The 20,397-nt window shown below is 36.9% G+C and overlaps 4 protein-coding genes across 4 annotated transcripts; 1 reads left to right on the top strand and 3 right to left on the bottom strand.

Moving 5' to 3' along the window:
• The first annotated feature begins 172 nt into the window (after positions 1 to 172).
• MCTS1 (malignant T-cell-amplified sequence 1 homolog) lies at positions 173 to 1,196 on the top strand. Its single transcript, XM_017899215.1, has 6 exons — positions 173 to 227; positions 307 to 459; positions 535 to 635; positions 735 to 868; positions 942 to 1,009; positions 1,090 to 1,196. Exons 1-6 carry the CDS (start codon positions 217 to 219, stop codon positions 1,169 to 1,171), a joined length of 549 nt encoding a protein of 182 aa, XP_017754704.1. The 5' UTR covers positions 173 to 216; the 3' UTR covers positions 1,172 to 1,196.
• A 269-nt stretch (positions 1,197 to 1,465) lies between these two features.
• On the bottom strand, positions 1,466 to 4,404 carry LOC108546918 (SWI/SNF-related matrix-associated actin-dependent regulator of chromatin subfamily E member 1). The gene is made up of 10 exons (XM_017899214.1): positions 4,266 to 4,404; positions 4,131 to 4,177; positions 3,976 to 4,056; positions 3,622 to 3,828; positions 3,469 to 3,553; positions 3,268 to 3,390; positions 3,029 to 3,201; positions 2,861 to 2,962; positions 2,610 to 2,798; positions 1,466 to 2,551 (listed from the first exon to the last, which is right to left on the bottom strand). The coding sequence occupies exons 1-10, from the start codon at positions 4,327 to 4,329 to the stop codon at positions 1,466 to 1,468; spliced, it is 2,157 nt and encodes a 718-aa protein (XP_017754703.1). The 5' UTR covers positions 4,330 to 4,404.
• A 767-nt stretch (positions 4,405 to 5,171) lies between these two features.
• Positions 5,172 to 6,761, bottom strand: Vps36 (vacuolar protein sorting 36). Its single transcript, XM_017899239.1, has 6 exons — positions 6,617 to 6,761; positions 6,358 to 6,553; positions 5,922 to 6,283; positions 5,699 to 5,863; positions 5,413 to 5,628; positions 5,172 to 5,354 (listed from the first exon to the last, which is right to left on the bottom strand). The coding sequence occupies exons 1-6, from the start codon at positions 6,710 to 6,712 to the stop codon at positions 5,181 to 5,183; spliced, it is 1,209 nt and encodes a 402-aa protein (XP_017754728.1). The 5' UTR covers positions 6,713 to 6,761; the 3' UTR covers positions 5,172 to 5,180.
• Positions 6,762 to 13,147: 6,386 nt separating this feature from the next.
• Positions 13,148 to 20,170, bottom strand: LOC108546910 (uncharacterized). Its single transcript, XM_017899205.1, has 13 exons — positions 20,091 to 20,170; positions 17,922 to 18,021; positions 17,691 to 17,824; positions 15,576 to 16,739; positions 15,260 to 15,479; positions 15,081 to 15,188; positions 14,872 to 14,993; positions 14,733 to 14,799; positions 14,299 to 14,624; positions 13,939 to 14,071; positions 13,598 to 13,852; positions 13,386 to 13,505; positions 13,148 to 13,279 (listed from the first exon to the last, which is right to left on the bottom strand). The coding sequence occupies exons 1-13, from the start codon at positions 20,168 to 20,170 to the stop codon at positions 13,148 to 13,150; spliced, it is 2,961 nt and encodes a 986-aa protein (XP_017754694.1).
• Between the last annotated feature and the right edge of the window lie 227 nt (positions 20,171 to 20,397).

Below are 20,397 nucleotides of genomic sequence, written 5' to 3'. Positions count from 1 at the left end.
TAAAAATACATTTCACATGCATCGTATGCATTGTATGCATACAAACATTGATCTGTACGTATGATACATATAGTCATATGTTCACACGCAGCATATACCGGTTTGCATCCAATCTTTTGTAAATTAAAATTTACGCTAAGAATTAGTCAGTTGAATGTACTTTTCATATACTAACAATTCTGTGACTTTTAATACTATTTTGTAAACAGGAGGAAAATGTTTAGAAAGTACGTGTATTTTTTCATCCATTGTTAAAATATAACCTTTATTTAGTAGTAATAACACTCATTGTTAATATTCTATTAGATTTGATGAAAAAGACAGTGTTTCTAGTATACAGCAACTAAAATCATCAGTCCAGAAAGGAATTCGTTCAAAACTTTTAGAACTATATCCTCATTTAGATGGTCATATAGATGCTATAATTCCAAAAAAGGATGCTTTTCGACTAGTGAAATGGTAAATTTATTTAAGAATAACTTATTTTACATATGCTATATTTAGTAATTTTATTTATATGTATTTTATGATTAGTCATGATCATATAGAAATTATAGTAAATGCAACAGGAGATCTTTTGTTTTTCCGTCAACGCGAGGGATCTTGGATGCCCACTTTAAGATTGTTACATAAATGTAAGTCATATTTTTTCTAAACATGATAAATAATTATTAAAAAAATCAATTTTAAATAAAATATAATTTATTTTCCTTCAACACATTTAAAACTTTTAGACCCATTTTTTTTACCAATGCAACAAGTTGATAAAGGTGCTATCCGGTTCGTTCTTAGTGGAGCTAATATTATGTGTCCTGGTTTAACATCAAAAGGTGCAAAGATGACACCTGTAGAAAAGGGAACAGTTGTTGTATCCTTTATCAAAATAACAAATTATTTAACTTTAAATATTAGGATTATTAAATTCTTAACTTAAAATATAGGCTGTTATGGCAGAAGGCAAGCAACATGCTTTAGCTGTGGGTGTTACTACATTGTCAACAGAAGATATGTAAGTAAATAAAAGCTATAATGTCTGATGTGAAAAATATGAAAAGTATTTTATGTATTATAATAGTATATAATTTACAGAATTAAGGTGAACAAAGGAATAGGCATAGAAAATTGTCATTATTTAAATGATGGACTTTGGCAAATGAAATCTGTGAAATAAAAGACTGATGTATATTGTTCAAAATGTAACATACAGGTATCTTTCTTGACTGTTGTATGAATGCACTTTTTGGCATTTTTAAGATAAGATGTGCTGTGAAGTGATGATTCCAATTACAATATTCTCAAAATAAAAAAAAAAAATTAGTAATACATTTTTATTGTACAAACTGAAATGAATATGACAATTTTATTATAACTGTTTAAATGCATCAATCTTATTTAAATGTAATTTTATGGTTTACATAAAATCAAGGAAAACCTATAAATAGATGTATGCAATTATAAAAAATAATTAACCAGATCCTGATTTAATATCTGGTTGGCCTTCTTGATTCTCTGAAGAAACAGAACGTTCATTTTCACAATGTCCTGATGCTGGAGAATAAGATGAATTACTAGCATCAGAAGTTGGTGTAGAAGCAGTGTTTGAACTAGGTACACTGTTATTAGTAGTATTCTCTCCAACAGCATGAGGAGATTGTGGATGATAATGAGGACTGTGTGGACTATGCGGACCATGGCTATGAGGGCGGCCCATTGTATGTGGTGAATATTGTGAATATGGTTGATGATAATATGGATGTGGATATTGAGGATATGGTTGATGATATGGTTGTTGTTGAGAGTAAGCATAAGATGGATGTGGAGGTCTTGGAGCTAATGGAACATTTTGAGCCTGTTGAGTAGGTCCTGGTTGATATTGCTGATTGTAGCTTTGGTTTGGTGAAATCATCTGAGAAGTATGTGGATTAGAAACTTGTCCCTGAGGTGGAAGCACCTGTGTTCCCTGGGTTCCTTGTGTTCCTTGATGAGATGGTATTGAATGATTAGTTAACATTCCTTGTTGATGAGGATTATGTTGTATAGGAGGTGCCGGCGAAGAAACGGGAGGCATAGTCGGCGTAGTTGCATTTGCACTTGCAGGTGTACTTGTATTAGCAGCTACAGCAACTGCTGTTGTAGTAGTAGGTTGCTGTGGTTGTAAAGATGGTTGTGATTGTTGAGTTGGTGGTGGTGGTTGTTGCTGCTGTTGTTGTTGTTGTTGATGCTGTTGATGTGACTGAGATGGTGACTGTTGATGTTGTGTTGGTGGTGCTTGCTGTTGCGATTGTGGCTGTGATGGAGATTGTTGTTGCTGTTGCGATGGTGGTGGTGGTGGTGGTGGCAACGGTGGCGTTTGTTGTTGCTGTTGTTGTATTGGACTAATAGTTCCACAATACATTCCAGAACTGGATGTATGTTGATTAGAATTTCCTTGAGCTGATGGAGGTTCTGGTTTATTTTCGGTATACGATGGTGAAGATGTTTCTTTCTTAATTTCATTACTAGATTTATCAGATCCATTTGTCTTCTTATCTATCGCATCATTATCAGGAACCTAGAAAAAGTTCATAATCAGTGAATGTTAGAATCACAATCATTCAAATCATACTTACATCAGATGGAGTTTCATCATTAATAGGAGCAGGAGTTGGAGTAGGTGTAGAATTTGGAGTGGATTCACTAGATGCAGGTCCATCTGAACGATTTTCTTCTGCACCTTTCAATCTATCTCGTCTAAGTGCCTCATATTGCCGTTCTACCATTTTATTTAACGCTTCTTCATCTACAGCTGGTTTACAGTGCTGAAAAAAACATTTTTGTTTTTATATTTAAATACTGATTTTATTAAAAAATAACAACTTACTTTTTTCAATTCTTCTTGAAATATTTCACTTGTTTCAATAAATTTACGTTTTTTTGCTTCAAATTTTTCTTCTATTTGTTGCAATTCTGCTTCTAGTTTTTTCTATAACATTTAAAATGACGATATTGTAATTAAAATGTTACTTTTTTCTTTATCATACATATATACCTGATGCATTGTTAAAGATTGTACTTGGCGGCGTAGTACTTGCATTCGTTGTGTAGTAACAACGGAGCGAACATCAGGAACAACGGTATCGCTAAATATTTCATTAATAAGACGATGATTTCGAGTATATCGGGAATATGCGACGTGTTTTACAGAATATCCATCATCTTGGTCTGTAAAATAGGAACATTTATATAATAAGCTATACTTTCTCATTTAAGTTACTTAAATTTATGTACCATCATCATCTTCTGCAGGCAAAATGTCTATTCTTCTATCTTGAGCTGCTTGTCCTTTAGTACTGCCTGACGAACGTTCATGACTTTCTCGATCATCATTACTTTGTTGAGCCGCGCATAACGCTATGATTAAAATAAAAATATATAACAAATTTTGTATAAAACAAATATATTTATATATTTATAAATGTAAATACTTACCAGATTTTCCCCTATTTTTAGCTGCAATGTAAGCTAAATATGCAGGTGAATTGTGATAAGTTTTTAGACTTTTCTCATATTCAACCTATTTAACATATAAATAGGATTAATATGTATTTTTGCAGATGTAATAATACCAATTTTTAGTTTTACCTTTTCTGTTTCGTATTCTTCAATGAATTCTGTTTTGTCTTCCTCTGGCAAATCTCGCCACATTTGTCCAATAATTTTTCCTATTTCCCATAACTTCAATTCTGGGTTTTGAGCTTTTACTTGATCCCAAACTTTCCTACTGTATCTCATATAAGGCATAAGAGGTTTTTCCGGTGGCTTAGGTGGTTTTGGCATGCGAGAATCAGCCTATTCCATTAATGTAAAAAAAGTTTGGTATTTATACAAGTATACAAGTATTGTTTATTTATACAAGTATCATTATTATTTGATAGATTTATATAATCTTACCCTGGTATTAATAGGAAATATTTATTGTATAATAAATGTACATACACTTGTATTCTTTCCAACTTTTTGTGGTGTAAATCCTGGATGACTATGAGGTGTTTGAATAAATGGGCTTTGTGCATCTTTCTATGGATTGTTGTAAACATTAATTTTATATCTAAAGCATATGTATATATAATTTACATAAGAAGTTTACTTACACTATTAGTTGAACTACTACTACTTCCACCAGATGCTCTAAGTCGTTCTAAAATGTAATTATATTTATTTAAATACTTATAGATTAAGAACTATATTATAAGCAATTAAATGATTTTAAGATTAATAATGCTTACGATTAGATGCAACAATATTTGATGTAGCCATTGCCACTTGCTTATAATTTGGAGGCAAAGCCATTTTTTATGCTGAATGAGTTTTATTTCTTCAGTTATATAACAAATACACTTAATATATAGATATTGTTAACTTTTATATCATTTGCAATTGAGAAAAAATATAACGTGTTTCAAGCTTCAAGAAATTCATTAGATCATAGTACTATGTACAAGACCGTTATAAATAATGTCTTAAATTTCACAACAAAAATATCTTTTCCTCATTCCAGTCTTAAGTTAAAACTATACTTTTATAACCACTATGTTTCTGACTCATGTTTCAAATTAATTGATCAGAATCTTTAAATAAACAGCATTTTCAATAAGTTTTAGAGTTCATTCCGGCGTTGCCTTATACGTATAATGTTGCCAACTTTCTAAAATCACTAAATATATATTACTACAGTTTCGATTAAGCACAATTTCTCTAGTTGTTTGCATAATTCATTGGGACAAATAAATTGTAGATACTGTAGTTACCTTGTAAATAAATCATTATTGCACGAGTAACAAGTAAATTATTTATTTACATATGTGTATACATAGATTGTATAATTATTTATTTATGTACATATACTTAAATAGTACTTTTAACGATTATATTTTATTAATTTCAATTTAACATTTTTACAGCATTATTGGTAATTGATATAGGTATCAATTATAAAGTAAAAATCATAAATTTTTCTTTTTTTTAAATCAATGCATTATTGTATATCATACAATGTTTAATGCTTAATGTGAATTTATTCTATATGTGCAATATGTAAAAGCACAAAAAATATATGAAATTTTAAGTTATTTTTATGTCATAAAAATAATACGTTTATTTAAAATTTAATGCATTCTTATATTTATGTAGCAGTAAGAAAATTAATCATCCTTTTGCAAAAATAAATTAGGGTAGAATCTTAAAGCTTCAATTGTATCATCTCTACATGCTTTCCCTTTTTTTTCTGTAACCAACAACCTTTCACGTGCTAACAAAACTGATATACCATCTGATCGAGCAAGTTCTTCTGCTGTTAAAGATCCTCTTTCTTTTATCTGTAAAAAAGAAGAAAAGTTAAACTTAGTACAAAAATTGTTTAAATATATAACTTACTTGGTTAGCTATAACATCAACTATAGCATTATCATCGTGTGACCGAGCTTGAAGAACCATAACTCCACTATCGAATACTCTTAATACTACAGGCAAACACAAAGGTGCTAACTGTCTACTAGCATTTAATAAATCTTCTGGTGACAGTAGTTCCAAGCCTCTAGCTCTATTTACACGACAATAAACATCTGTTAATGTCATCATTCCACCAACTTCCTGCAGAATGGAATTTAATATGTATCTATTACATATTATAAGTTTAGAAATGATTATTAAGTATATTAACCTTAATTGGCTCTTCTAAAATATCGGCAAGTTGGTTTGCCAATTGCTTGAAATATTCATTACTGTTCTTGTATGTATCTCTGGTAACAGGGTCATCGATGCCAAGGCTCATTAAGTAGGATTTAAATCTGACTGTTTCATCTTCTGTGATATCTCCTTGTCTCTCCTGCAATGGTCCTTGATTACAAATGTCAATTTTACAAAGTAATCTTGTCGAGAATCACCCGTATTTTTGCTGAGATTGTTTTGGAAATGGAAACCATGTCTTTAGCCATTTCTATGAGTTTCTTCAAATCTTGAAAAGCCATTGATATACTTTCATCTGTTGCCTTTTGCTGTTCCTGGAGGCTTCTTTCAATACCTATGATACCAGTTCGTGTTTTTATTTGTGGCAGAGGTTTACTTATGTCTCCACTATTTCTTATGTTAATATTAGGATGATTTAAAGGCATGATAGGTGTTAATTCCCAAATTCGCCTTTGAAGAGCATCAGACAAATGTGTATGATAATTTGGATCTAAACCTTCTTTGAATGATAATTTAATATAGTTATGTATGCTATTATCTAGTGGACCAGGCATTTTATCTATAAAAACAAATTATTTTAAAAAAATTATACATTACTAATACTTTTACTTATATTTCATAATTAGAATATACCAATTGGAGCTTCAGAAAGTTGTATAATAAGTTTTTTACTACGTCCAAAGGAAAACAGTCCAGGAGTCTCTTCCTCAAAGAAAACTATATGAGAAAGAGATAACGAAAGGCATTTATAACCACGTGATATATCACCAGGTCTTCCCCAAAGAAATCTGTGACTGGTAAGTACTAATTCACCACTTTCAAAATTTGTCTGTCAAGAAATTAGAGGTTATGTTCTACTCTCTTGATGAACGGTACAATTAATCATACATACCTTGACATCACCGTCATATAAGCATATGCCAATATCACGTCTCACATAAATTTCATTTGGAAAAAGCCGAGAATCAGCGTATTCAAATCTATTCATTATTTTTAGAGGTTAAAAGGTGAAAACAAAATATTCTTTTAAAAACACGCACAATACTGTTTTCCCGAATCGTGGATGGACTTATTGGAAATTTTGACGTATCTTATTTACAAGATGTCTTCCGATTTCTACGCAATTTAACTTTGCTTTAATGTATGTGTTCCATTTTCTATGGAAATCGAGTTTCTTGCTAGGATAATATAGTAAAATTAATAATTGATGTTATTATAGATCAAAGATTTTTATTCTTAATTATAATTATTACTATTGACAGCTGTAATTTTAAGCAATTTAAATTAAAAATATTTATATTCAAAAAATTTAAATAAAAAATTACAAAATTATATTCTAAAAATTTGTATAGGGATTTAAGATGATAATTATGAAGTGGATGACATTGGTTATTACTTTAAATATATTTGTTTCGAATTTATTCAGTAAACGAATCGTGTAAATAGAACCGCAACCATGATTAACAATGATCATGTATAGTTAATAGTACATGATACTTCGTGTATTTATTACACATTTGTATAGTGATCAGCGTTTTCATTTATAATATATTTCTTTTCACAGTTTTTAGTGTAAGGTTTTTTTTGCTTTTGTTTATAATTCATATAGCATAATGTAGTGTGTAACGATATACGTTATACCTTTCACAAGCACGAGCTCGAACGTACCTTATCTTAAGGGATATGTTGCTATTGCTAAAATTAATAATTTTAAATCTAGATAAATTTCCATGTACATCTTCCATTCAACGAATCTATACTTTGAAATACACATGTAACATCGAGATTATAAAACTGAGGAGTAAAAGTACATACACGATCGAATTGAACTATTTAATAATATACAGGTAATTTGCTTTTACATCTCTTTTTTTTGGAAACAAGCAATTTCGTAGACTGAATCAATTAAAATTACTGTCGAAAATAGTTTGTTAAATTTTTGTTTACCATCAATTTTGTTTACACTTTAACACTGTTTTCTTATTATGAACTAAAAAAATAGTCGATAAATACTTCTTTTAGTATGTAAAGAATGAACTTTCTATAAAAGAAAAATATTTCTTCAATTTGTTATATCATTTCTTCCAATTTTCTTTAACAGCAATGAAGTAATTATTATAAGATTGATCAATAAATTACACATATTTTAGATATTTTACGTAGTTATTTTAAACGATTCAGTCTGTATACGAATTACATAAATATTTTAATTAACAATTCCCTTAAGTTCATTTAAATAGAATAGTATCGGTAACTTGCTCGAATACTTTTATATTCGTTTAAGCATCCATGATTTTGATTCTCTTTCAACTTGACGACGATGGTACGCACGAGCATAATCGGAAATGTAATTAGGAAGGGCTTGGCAAGGATTGTTCTTCAAAAAGTTTCACCTTAATCAATAAGATACAAAGATTAATGCATATACAGGGTGAGGTGAATGTGCCCTTATTATATCACAGAGAGGCGTAACAAAAATATAAAACAATTTAAACTTTATAGTATTTTTGTATGAATCATACACTCATGCAACGGCTACGCGTTGCGATTCGTCCCACAATCTTTATCGTGATTACAAATTATAATGGCATCGTAATTTTTACGAATCCTGATTTCGTAATCGATAAGAATTTCATTTGCGATTAACGGTAGGAATATATAAATAATGGAGCAAATAACGTAAAACTGAGCACGTAATAACGAAAGAAACATAAGATACGAATTAAACTACTTCACATTACGATGAAATATTCCTTCAATATGATAGAATAGATAATGATATTTGTACAAAAAGAAGTATAGAAAGTATTAAAATAAAATAATGTTTAACACATTTCCATACATATATATTATACCAGTAACGGATTAAGCAAAATATTACCACATAGTTACAACATATGAATTATACAACGGTAAATCAATAATAGTGTATAATTAAACAACAAGCGAAACATATATACATATCGATGAATATGACAAGTATTGCTGCGTAAATGAATAAAAAGGGAATATTTTGTTTGCTTGTCGGTGCACGTTTCATTATTTTCATAGTTATTAACTGTATCATTTCGTTTGCGGTACGAATCGCATTGGCATTATTATTGTCATCATCACTCTTTTTTCCTCTTTCTCTTGTCTCTTTGACACTGTTCTTACTTATCTTCCGCATCATTCTCTCCTCGCGTTCTCTCCAGTCTTTCATTTCGTTATTTTCTCACTCTCATTCTCTCCATTCTTTTACTTTTTTATTTTCTCACTCTCATTCTCTCCATTCTTTCATTTCTTTATTTTCTCACTCTCATTCTCTTCATTCTTTCATTTCTTTATTTTCTCACTCTCATTCTCTCCATTCTTTCATTTCTTTATTTTCTCACTCTCATTCTCTCCAGTCTCTCTCCCCCTCTCTCTCTCCCCCCCCTCTCTCTCTCTTTCTCGCTTGTTCTCTTTCGTTTCCTTTCTTTCTTGTTCTCTCCTTTTCCCTTTCTCACCTATATCTTTCTCTCTGTTTCTCTTAATTTCGTCTATAGCTAGCCTCTGACAAAACTAAATTCTGGTAAACGAGAAGCAAGCTATTGAACGCCTTCAATATTGTTCTCCCCCTATGTCTCTCATTGTTCTGCGCCATACGTTTAATGTATTCCAGTTTAACAGTAAAACTTAGTAATACGTATCCGTAGCATACGCGTATGTACAAACGCGCGGCCAAACGCGTGTGACTACGATGCCAGCTACGCGTGCGTGCGTGCGTGCACGTGTGCGTGCGCGCGCGCGCGCTACGTTGGTATTAAGAATAAAAGATTAGTTTTGTGCTGATATACAACAGTGTTTGAATGGTAATTCGTCTTACATGTATACAGATTATACATACGTACTACGTAAGGTTTCGTGAGTACAAAGTGAGGTGCGAGGACGATCCGATTAATCTCGAGTTTCGAATCGTTGGCGGGCCAGTGACGACCATTACTTTTTCATTAACAACGATCCACCATTTGTGACACACACGCGTCCGCACGCACACACACATACACGCACACGCATACGTCAGCCAGAGGAGAATCGAAATTTCAACCTAGCTTCTCTTCTTCGTTCTTCTTACTTTTGCGTACATACGATCGCTTGGTCAATCGTGCTAGCGAAATATGCCTAGTCGACGAATTGTTCCTTGGTACATTTCGAAAAGTCGGAGAGCATCTCGTGGCTTGCTAATCGTTAAAAAGAAGCATTCTTTTCTTGTACGTACAAGGTGTTTCAGAGGCGAGGAGATATCGCGATGTTAGAAATTTCCCGAATTCAAGATTAATTTAAAGTTAACCAAAGCAAGGATCGATTGATTGAATTTTGCGAATTAATCGCAATCGTTCTCGCTAATCACTTATGTACGAAACGATGCAGAGATACATATCGTCCACGATGGATAATTTACAAATATATTTATGGAGTTAATGAGAGTTCAGCGATATTAGTCCCATAGTTAGTTGGCGATAGAAAAAACCTGAATAAATTCATAAGTATGGATTCAAATAGTCGGCAATTTATGACAAAAAATGTATAATATAGAGTGTAAAATTCTCTCGTAATGTAATTATAATATATATGTATATATATATATAGATGTATATGCATATATACACGTGGTGTATGCGTAATGTGTACGTGTATACGAAGGGTTAGTTTTGTTAAGTTTTATCGTGTACGAAGAGGTACAAAATTTATAGGTATAGAATAGGCTATGAGGTCCGAAAGGCTATCTAATTCGTTTGATTTGCGCTAACAATCTCGTTAGTCGTAAATATCGCGAGGTCTCCCAATTTTGTCGGAACTGTAAACGTATCGCTAAATAGTAAATTAACGTTTACGCGCATCATCGCATCCCGTGACTCGTACGCGTTACCTGACTATAACGGTAAACGTAAATCGCTATTACCAAAGGGGAGAATTACTGATCGAAAACTTTTCTTTACATTTTATCACAAGAACAATTAATTCTAGCGTACTAGATTTTTTCTAAATTCATGATTATCTTTTGCCGAAATGTCGTACGATTTTCTCTGGAGTAATGCATATATCGTTGAAGCAGTTCCGACCAAATGGCAACGCGTATTCTATTACATTAGGAATAATCGAGTATTACTGTAACCTCGAACGCCCAATGGAATCGTAGTGGAGCAAATTTTGTAGGATCAAGACGACGCGAGAATTCGTCCATTGCTAAATCGTACTGTGTAAGTACAAACAATCGGCAGCAGATTTACATCGACCCTGCGCTTCTTGAAGATCGGATAATTCGGCTGTGTGCCAAGTACTGTCACGAAGGAGGAGAAGGAAGAAGAGGAAGAAGAAATCGAGGCCAACGATGTCACTGTCGAAATGAAACAATAAAAAGAAATTGGTCGAGTGATGAGAAAGAAGAACATGGTGAATGAGAATGAGTTGAAAAAAAAGAAGAAGAAGAAGAAGAAGGAGAAGAAGAAGAAGAAGAAGAAGAAGAAGAAGAAGGAGGAGAAGAAGAAGCGTAGAAAGAATGATTATCGATATTTAGAAAAGAGAAGAACGCAATCGGAAATCGTGTACGATCGTCCACGTTTCGAAGAGAATGCTCTGCCCGTCGAGTACGTCGTTAATAAACTCTGTACAAACATTAACAGTCCATTGGGAACAACAACATTTACATCTCGACAAAATTCTGAATCAGAGATTCTGTCGTCCATATATTCTTCGACGTCGGCAATGACTCCTTTAATCGCGACAAACTGCCGGAAATTTTCATGTTTCTTTTTTTTTCTTTGTCGTTTCCTTCTTTCCTTGCAATCTTAAACGTTTAAGATTGTAAATTATATCAATCTAATTACCAGATCAACGGATTGATCTTAAAGATTAAGATTACAAGGATAGCAAAGGTGAGCAATTTTTACAAGTATATTTGTACAACCGATAGATAATCCTGTCGTTAAAGCAAACAATGATTGTCCGACGTAGAAAAAATCGAGCTTTTCTTTCGAAAAAATAAATAGAAAAAAAGAAAGAAAAGGGAAAATGAAATTTTGACTGACACCAAATGCGATACAAACAGGAGGTTCCGATGGCACTTTTTCTATACACGTAAGGAAGGTTCGATTAATCCTGTCGTCTAAAATTGATCTACTCGTACCTGTATTCCTTTGCAAAAGAAAAGAAACTGAAAAAACGAAAGAATACATTTTAAAGCCATCGTTAATTCCTATGCCCGATGGTTTCTGCTTTTCTATCTTTCCGTATGCGATTCGCTTACAAATTCGTTCCAACGATGAACGAAACGAATAAAACGATACATGTGTATATTTTGGCTTCGACATACCGTGGCCGTATACAAAATATCGATACAAATATTTGAGCCTCGTGCGAGGTACTTTGTGGTCTTGTCACAAAGTTCATTCGAACCTTCCTCGTGGAGGGACACTCGATATGAACAACGATGTGGATCCATTTAGAACCTACAGCGATTTGTGCCTGACGATGATTTTTGATATCGATACATCAGTCTGAAATGATTGATATCAGCTCCGTGTCTCATCTTGCTCGATCATCTTTATTCCTTACGATTAGTCCGTTTATTTCTTTCTGTTTCTTTCGTATCAACGATAGATTCGTCTCGTGATTCGTGAAAATCAGCCATGCGAGTCGTAATCACGGAGCCGTTCTTTTGAATCTTATCATTAGATGAAACAACATATCATGTATATCCATTTAGTACATGTACAATAGGATACGAATTTGACATTGAGATTTTATACCATCAAATCGAAAACGGTGAATCGTAGATTTGTTGAATTATCTTCTTTCTACTTGCAACGTGTCACACGTTTATGGGAGTGTTTCCTCGTTAGAGTACAAAGGAGAACGGTTAAATAGAGAAGGCTGGACATTCAGTGGAATACTTACACAAGTAACGTGATTAGAAAAATCTTTCGTATCGAGGCCTTGAATGTGTCAGCACCCTGTAATTCACGAATTTACAATGATTCCAACGAATTGTTTACGACCATTTCTTCCCTACAACAGTCCACCAACGTAATAACAAAATCTCTGTAGATTTTTCCTTCTTTCTTTCTATTTTCTGTTTTGCTCTTTCTTCTCTCTTTGATGGAGAAGTAAGCTATCAAGAAGGACCGTACACTATTGGATTATTCTAAAAATTCTCACGGTTTTGAACTGTTTGCCTAGATACCATTGATAGTATGCTTTGACGAACATACGTCGATCGCGTTTGCGTTGCCTGTTGCGAACAAAATCGTCGAAGCTCGGCGAATTTTTGAAATTGAACGGTTCAAAATCCGGAGAAGTATCAGAATGATTCGCTATAACGTTATGTTTACGTAACGCTACCGTTCTCCAGGTATACTTCAAATCCGCACGGATTTTCCTTCCTATATCCCGCTGGTTCCTTTCATTTCCTCAGCGGATGCCTCGCTCTTCCCGTCGACGAAGGTCCAACGATAACGTGTCCGACGGAATGCGGTTTCGAATTTGCGCTCTGGTCACTGTTAACTTCCGCTACGGTTAGTCTTATCTGTATGTTCTGAAATTAGATTAACAAAGTCTATACAAGTTTTTCAAAGTTCTTTCAATTTTTCGTCGAATTTCTCTGTCTCGAACGAACGAAAGAAACGTTAAATTATCCGAACCTGCAGGATGTGACTGGGAACGTTAAAAATGATTGCCTCGTTGAAGATCGGACTTTCCTCTCCTTTCTTCACGGTTGTCTTTTTCTTATGTATCTTCTTCTCTTGCTGTAGCAAATAAACCTATCGGGGGTTTAAATTTATTAAACATTTATTACATACGTATTAGCATTTTTCGCCGTAGAACAATGGGAGATAAGAAAGCGTTTCTAAACCTTAACGAAGAAGTCCCCCGGTACGTTATTGATGCCACGTAGATTCCTGGCCTTCACGACCACCAGGTTGAGTCTTTCAGCCGTTTGCAGATAACTCAAGGAGAACATCAATTCTCCGAGTCTCGGCGTGGGTAAAGCCGATCCCATGAGTGGTAACCAAGTAGTGGTCGTCGTTCTTGGCGCGGGTCCTAGACGTAACCTAGCTTCCCCGATGAGGGATGTTCCATCACCCGTACTGGTTTCGTCGGAGAACACCTTGAAATATTGACCCGTTAGTTCACCCAGTCGTACCCTTACCGAGTATTGCAGGCATTTCCACATATTATCTTATAAACTCATACTTCGACGAGAAGAGTTCTTCCCGTGGGACCATCGTCTAGAGGGAACAAAAAATTCTCTTGGTAACTAGGCGATGGACTTCCTCTATACAATCTGGTGTTTACGTAAAACTGCCTGTTTGGTAACAGACAAACTCTAAAAGAATAAATATTTCTCGTTAACTCGATTCGATGTATACGCTATCGGTCAAAAGATCGGGATTGTTCACGTTTAGATATTTTTATCGATATAATGGAATTATCTTGTTCCTTAAAATCGAGTCAATAATTGCGTATCTACTATGAAACGACGAGTAATCCTAATCTTTTGGACGGTAGTGTATGCACGTGTTCGATCTGATACGATTTACGGAATATTCGAACCTAGCAAAAGTATCTTGAGCTGGTTGGCCATCCGGAGTGATGAGATCTCTGGCCTCGAGGACGCTGACCGCGAGATCACCCTCGCTATCAGCACCTCGACCACCCCATCTGTCGTATTGGACACCGACACACACGTAACCTACGATAGGCGCTTCTTCGAGGTCATTTAATACTACACTCGTATCGGAGCACACACTTTCGCAGCTTATTGCTCTTTTCAGGTTCGATTCATCCGGCGGAGGCTCTGGATCTGGTCCTTGGGGTCCACGGCGACTTCCAGGGTTGATCTCGTTGTAATCGTTCATGGTATAGTTTGTGATGAAACTCTACGAATCGAATTGCATTTAAAGATCGCGTTAATACCCTGGTAGGTGCAATTAATTCGTCTAATCGTAAAGAGAGGCGCGCGAGAAACGAGGATCGAATTGTTATACCTGAAAGAATTTTCGTTTCAAATGTACTTCCTCCAGCGCAATGTAGAACTCGTGATTGTTCCGTTTCCTACGAGACACGTTCGATAATTAGTTTCTTTCTCATTGGGTACCAATAGAATTATCGTATGTTAAAAGTTACCTCAGTGAATCCGCTTCGTCGAGTTCGTTGAGTTCGTGGAGTTCGTGGAGTTCGTGGAGTTCGTGAATACCGTTTAATCTCTCCATACTTTTTCTCCTTTGTTCGATGCTGTTTAAGATATCCTGAAAATAAATAAAATAAAAATAACTCGATTGGTTGAACGGAGTTTAAAATACTCGTAGCTGGATGTTCAGTAAGTTTCCAAGTACCTCGGAGGTTCGCGTGAAACTGGGGTCGGTCATGTACGTATAAACCTCTTGACTGTTATCTTTGACTAGCAACGGTGACGACGGTGGGTCTTGTAAACTATTGTACACCTGTTAAAATAATACGATAATTAAAATAAATTCGACCACGATTCTAATCTCTGTTTGGAACAATGACGTACCTCTTGTGCTGTCCTGTGTGCTTCCAAATTAAGTTCGGGGCTGTAAAGATCGGAACTACGTCTAGATCCGTCGAGGCCTGTTACATCGGAATCGTTCTCTGCATAGATATCCCGAACTTCATCCCGCAATTGGCTGCCGGTGCTGTCCTGCACCAACGACGACGGAGACCTCGACGGGAAGGTGAAATGTTGAACTTGCTGTGCCGAAGACACAACTGAACTACGATGATCAAAAATAACGCTGTGAGTATCTAACGTCGCCGTTCCTTCCGCTTCCTATGTGTACCTAAGATATGGGATAATCGATTCGACATACTTGTAAAATTCCGAGGCGTCGATGTAACTCTGCGAGGTGACCAATCTGAGAGCGTTGAATATTCTTTCGCCAGTGGTCTGTCCGTTCTTCTTTGGCACATCTTTCGGTGGATCAGGTGGCGCGGGTGGTGGTGGTATCGGGCTGGAGGCCGTCTCGCTATTGACCTTCATCGCGTTGATCGATTCCTGAATCGTGTCGTCGTACAGCACGCGATCCTGATCTTCGTGGAGTCCGAGTTCGTTAATCGAGTCGTATATAGGAAGATCGGGTAAACTCTGAATGTACTGCGAGACCTTCTGCAAGCCTTGAGACTCCTGAAACAAGTAGGACGGACCGATGTTCTCCTGAAAGCTGGAACTTCTAAAGGGCGTCATCTCGATGCTTTGCATCTCGTTGCTCTTATGATCGAGGTCGTTGCCGAGACTCTGAGTGCTCTGAAGCATCTTAGACAGCTCCTCGGGCCCGTATATCGATTCCATGATAGTCTGGCTGGCGGCATTCGAAGAATTCGCCATACCGAAACTGCTCGGAGAGCCTCTAGAATCATTCCTGACATGTTGCCGTATCATGTGACTCCTGTGGACGATGTCGTAGCTACCGTAGCTCATGTTGCTCTCCTCGTCCCCTTTCCCATCTAGGGTAGCTATAGGCACACCGTGTACGTCGTATCTGATCCTGGTCGATTCTACACCGGCATCGAATTGCCTGTAAGGGTTGACTCTGTTCTCTTTCCTTCGTTCTTCCTCTAAATCGCGCTCGTATCTCAGTCTTGTGTCTACGTGATTCTGCGAGCCGTACTGTGTCATTTGAATACTCTCCGCCATGGTCTTCGTTGCTTCGCCATCGAATCTAAACGCTCCGTGGTCGTTTGTCGTTTTATGCAGCCCGTAATTCTTGATGGGTTCGCTCTGGAAAAGAAACACCGACGGACCGGTCGATCTCGAGGGAACCGACGGTCTTTGCAACGACGGTGGTGGCGTCAGAGGAATCGGACCAGCCTCTTGCATTCTCAGGTAGTCTACGGTGCTCGTGGTTTGAAGCGGAGATGGCCTTGGTCTAGCAGTCGGCCTTGGTTGAGGCGCTGGTCTCAAAGGTTGCGGTGGTATCGTACTACCGGTAGTGGTGCCTAGAGGCGGATGGAGATCCCTGTCCACCGGTTCGAATCTGTACACATTACGAGTTTTACTATTTCGAAACTCGTTTGGTTGTTTCGAGCTCGGAGCAACGTTCTATTAAATTTATTTTTATTTTTCCAATCGCAATTTCGTTATACGACCACGGCCGTTTGTTTCGTTACGAGTACTAATATATCGCACACGAACAATGCAGATATTTCGTTGATAACTTATTAGTTTCTCTTATTAGTTTAGAAGAGCGAATCCATTCCTAATTCGTGGTGTATACTAAATCCAACTGTTCATTTGTCGAATATCAAACATCGATCGAGGAACCCGACATGAAATACAGATTTGATTTTACATGTTACAGCGCCACGGTTTCGACTCGTTGTCGCATTAAATATTAAGTATCGATTAACCGACCGAGTAGACATTGCGTGCTTACTGAAAAAAGGTCGCATAATTTTTGTTACAAATATAGATGCAACCTATACAGTTGAATTGATTTGCTCTTGACTCGTGGTATACACTAACGATCGTTTCCTCGAGATCCGTTTAACGTTTGCTCGTTACGAGACCTACTCGTTATAGGAACGATAAATATACAAAGCGATCATTTTGCGCGCGAGCAATGTCGAATTATTAAAAATTTCATGGCTTTAACAACCCTGCCGTTATTCGATTGTAACTTACTCGAGCTATTAACGGTTTTACCCAATTATTCTAAGTGCTCGGCCCGGCGAAAAAAGTTATCGCTATGTCATCCAGCGCTCGATCGCGTCACACGCAAAATTCCCGGTAGCACTCTGGCACATCGGCGCGTTGTTCTTCGCTGTTGCAAAAGTTAACGCGCGATGCTTCCAGCGAGTCATAATTAACGCGATAGAAATTGACACTTTATTAATCCGATGCACGATCTAGTCTTTAATTAACCAAGTTCCGCAGAATTACGCAGACGTAATATCGTCAGAATTCGTTTCACAACCAGTTTCCGTACCTGGTGAAAGCTCCTTGAGCATCGAGTCTGAGGTCGCTGTCACTGTGAAGCAAATGTTGAGACACGTTTCCAGGTTGTCGATACAAACCGGGGATTGTCTGGGCTGTCGGGTGCTGCGCTTTTACTAAACCGACCTGGAAAATCCGACATAACCAAACGTGGTAAATAGCAGCAATTGGATCAATTAATTTCCCATTCTTCGAGATTCCTTCTCTTTAGGATTAGCGTTACCTTTTCTTCTCGCGGAGCCCATAACCATGACAGCCTTTGTCGCCATTCCTCGCAGACGTTCCATATGTTTCTGGTGCCCCACTGCCAGCCGGTGCAATATCTAGCGATTAAACGCGTTATCGTATATAATTATCGGTAATGTTATCAATAACTCGCGGGAACGCGATAATCAGCGAGCTTTCGCGTGAAATTCGGTATAGCTTTCATGGCTAGATACCGAGGTCGACAATCGTGTTCTCATGGAGAAACTTTTCCAGCAACGATATTGGAATTAGATTATTGGGTCAGGATGTTCGGCTATTGAAAATATTGATGTTTAACACGGCTACCGGTGTCGGTTTCTGGGGTTAATCGATTGCGTGGGATTTTACGTTATAATAAAAATCGTCGTACACCGATCGAGCTCTTTTTTCCCGTTTTTTTCCCTTTCTTTTTCACGTCCCATATAATAGTAGGAAAAGTGTTTGGTCACATGGAGCGTTCGACCGATGGCGGACTAATAGCGTACTCGCAAGCATGCTGGAATATGCTATTATTAAGCGAATAGAGATGTGCGCTCATCAAAGGGGTCAGCGAGAAAAATCAATTTTAGTCAGCGCGGTATTAAAGGTAAAATAAAATTTCGCTGCATTCCCGGATAACAGTCATTTAACCGGCCCCACATGAAAGATCGCTCGGTACGTCCTTTTTGCTTCGACTTTCATGTCTCCACGATTATTATATATAATTATCGTGTAGCGAGATGTTAAGCAACTACCTTAGACCAGGATTGTAATTCATGGAGATTGCGATACGCGCTCCCTTTCATATGCGATGAATCGTTTGTGCGGTAATTTCCTATATTTAACAACTCGCGATTAAAATTAACGATATTATCGTATCGGCAAAAAGGTAGAACATAGGGCTTGGTAAAGCTTTCTCAGCCCGCGTGATTCATTCGATAAGACTTTAAAGCGCGTTTAAAACGAACGACGTCTTCGGTACGTTTGATGTTTCCTCGTATCAGGGTCGGGATGATACGTGTTTTACTCAAAGAAGAATCAACTCGGGTACGGAAATGGGCAGATAAGAAGTCTCTGATACAATTGGTGGCTGAATGACCCTTTAACCTGTTGCACGTGTTGCATTTACCAGTCTTCGCGAATGTACCTGTTGTGTAATGTGAGAAAATACCAGAACAGGAAAGCTCCACTTGAAATAAGCACGTGAAAAATCCTTTGAGCCCTCGTGGTAAATCTTCGCGATACGTCTATAACGACTGCGTTTACTTGACTTCGAGCAAAGCTACGATTGCAATTGCGTGATAAGCGTATTTCGTCCTGGTAACTCGATACTCCAATTCGAGAAAAAGTCGTCAGATTCGTGGAATTACTTCGACGATGAAAGAAATGACACAACCGTGGTAGAAAAATCGACCGAAAGTCAGACTCGATATCGCGAAAAGAGAATCGGGGTCGCGAAATCAGAATCGCGAGGTTGCGAAATCGCATTCAGGGTCGTGGAATCGGACTCAAGGGAACGAATCTATACTGGAGGCGACGGAGTCGGACATCGATGTAAGGAGATAATGACACGAGCTTAAACGAGTAATTTTCGTCGGCGTAAATCGTCGTGACAAATTTTTCACGGTTGGCTTTCGAAATTTCTAGGTCGACGAGTTTTACGATATCAAGTTTGTCGCATTCAACTTTAAAATCGTCGTTATTGGTTTTTCGACCACCCTCTGTAACCCTCGAATAACTCGTCTGTCAGTGACACGGTTCCAATGACCTTCCTCGTCATTCGAATACCTTGAGTGACAATGACAAAATCTAGTAATTCCCGTGACTTTTAAACCATTTCGTAATTGTACGTCGTCTGACTTTTATCTGACTTCCAATCAACCTTGACAGTAACACGATCTCGACGAGATTGAGATTGACTTCGTAGTCTCAGAACGGTATCCAATAACACCCTGTGCGACATATAGCTGTAACGTCACGATTCGCAGGATATGCATAACATTTTAGCGTTTGCGATTGAAAATGGCGATTGAAAGCGGGTATAACGGACGCGAGCGATATCACATTTTTGCATATACGTTTCGCGAAGAGGAGAGCACGTTATCGCATCGTCGAGGGACACATCAGCAGTCGACGAATGTGTTCGTTAAAATGGTGGCTCCATTACCTTCTGCAGAGAGCCAGGGCGGCACCGGCCACGACGACAATGACCAAAGCCACCCCAAGAGCGGTGAGTGTCCAACCCATCCTTCTTAATACTAAATCCAGGCCCGACCACAAATCCAATCAGACTGCCGAACCTGAAACACACGGAGTAAATCCGTGGAGAGCATGATCCGATTACAGTTACAGAACCAAGATTACCAGTGTAGATTAACGATCTTTATACGTACCTATGCTGTGCGCTCGTTTATTCGATTTTCCGAACGTGTCTACGTTTCTCATGCAAGGAATGCAGACACGGTTAGGGCTAT

Source organism: Eufriesea mexicana, unplaced genomic scaffold (genome assembly GCF_001483705.2).
Source record: "Eufriesea mexicana isolate 0111107269 unplaced genomic scaffold, ASM148370v2 scaffold798, whole genome shotgun sequence".
Classification (NCBI taxonomy): domain Eukaryota; kingdom Metazoa; phylum Arthropoda; class Insecta; order Hymenoptera; family Apidae; genus Eufriesea; species Eufriesea mexicana.
The sequence above is the reverse complement of the archived record's forward strand: the minus strand, read 5'-3'. Positions and strand labels throughout refer to the sequence as shown.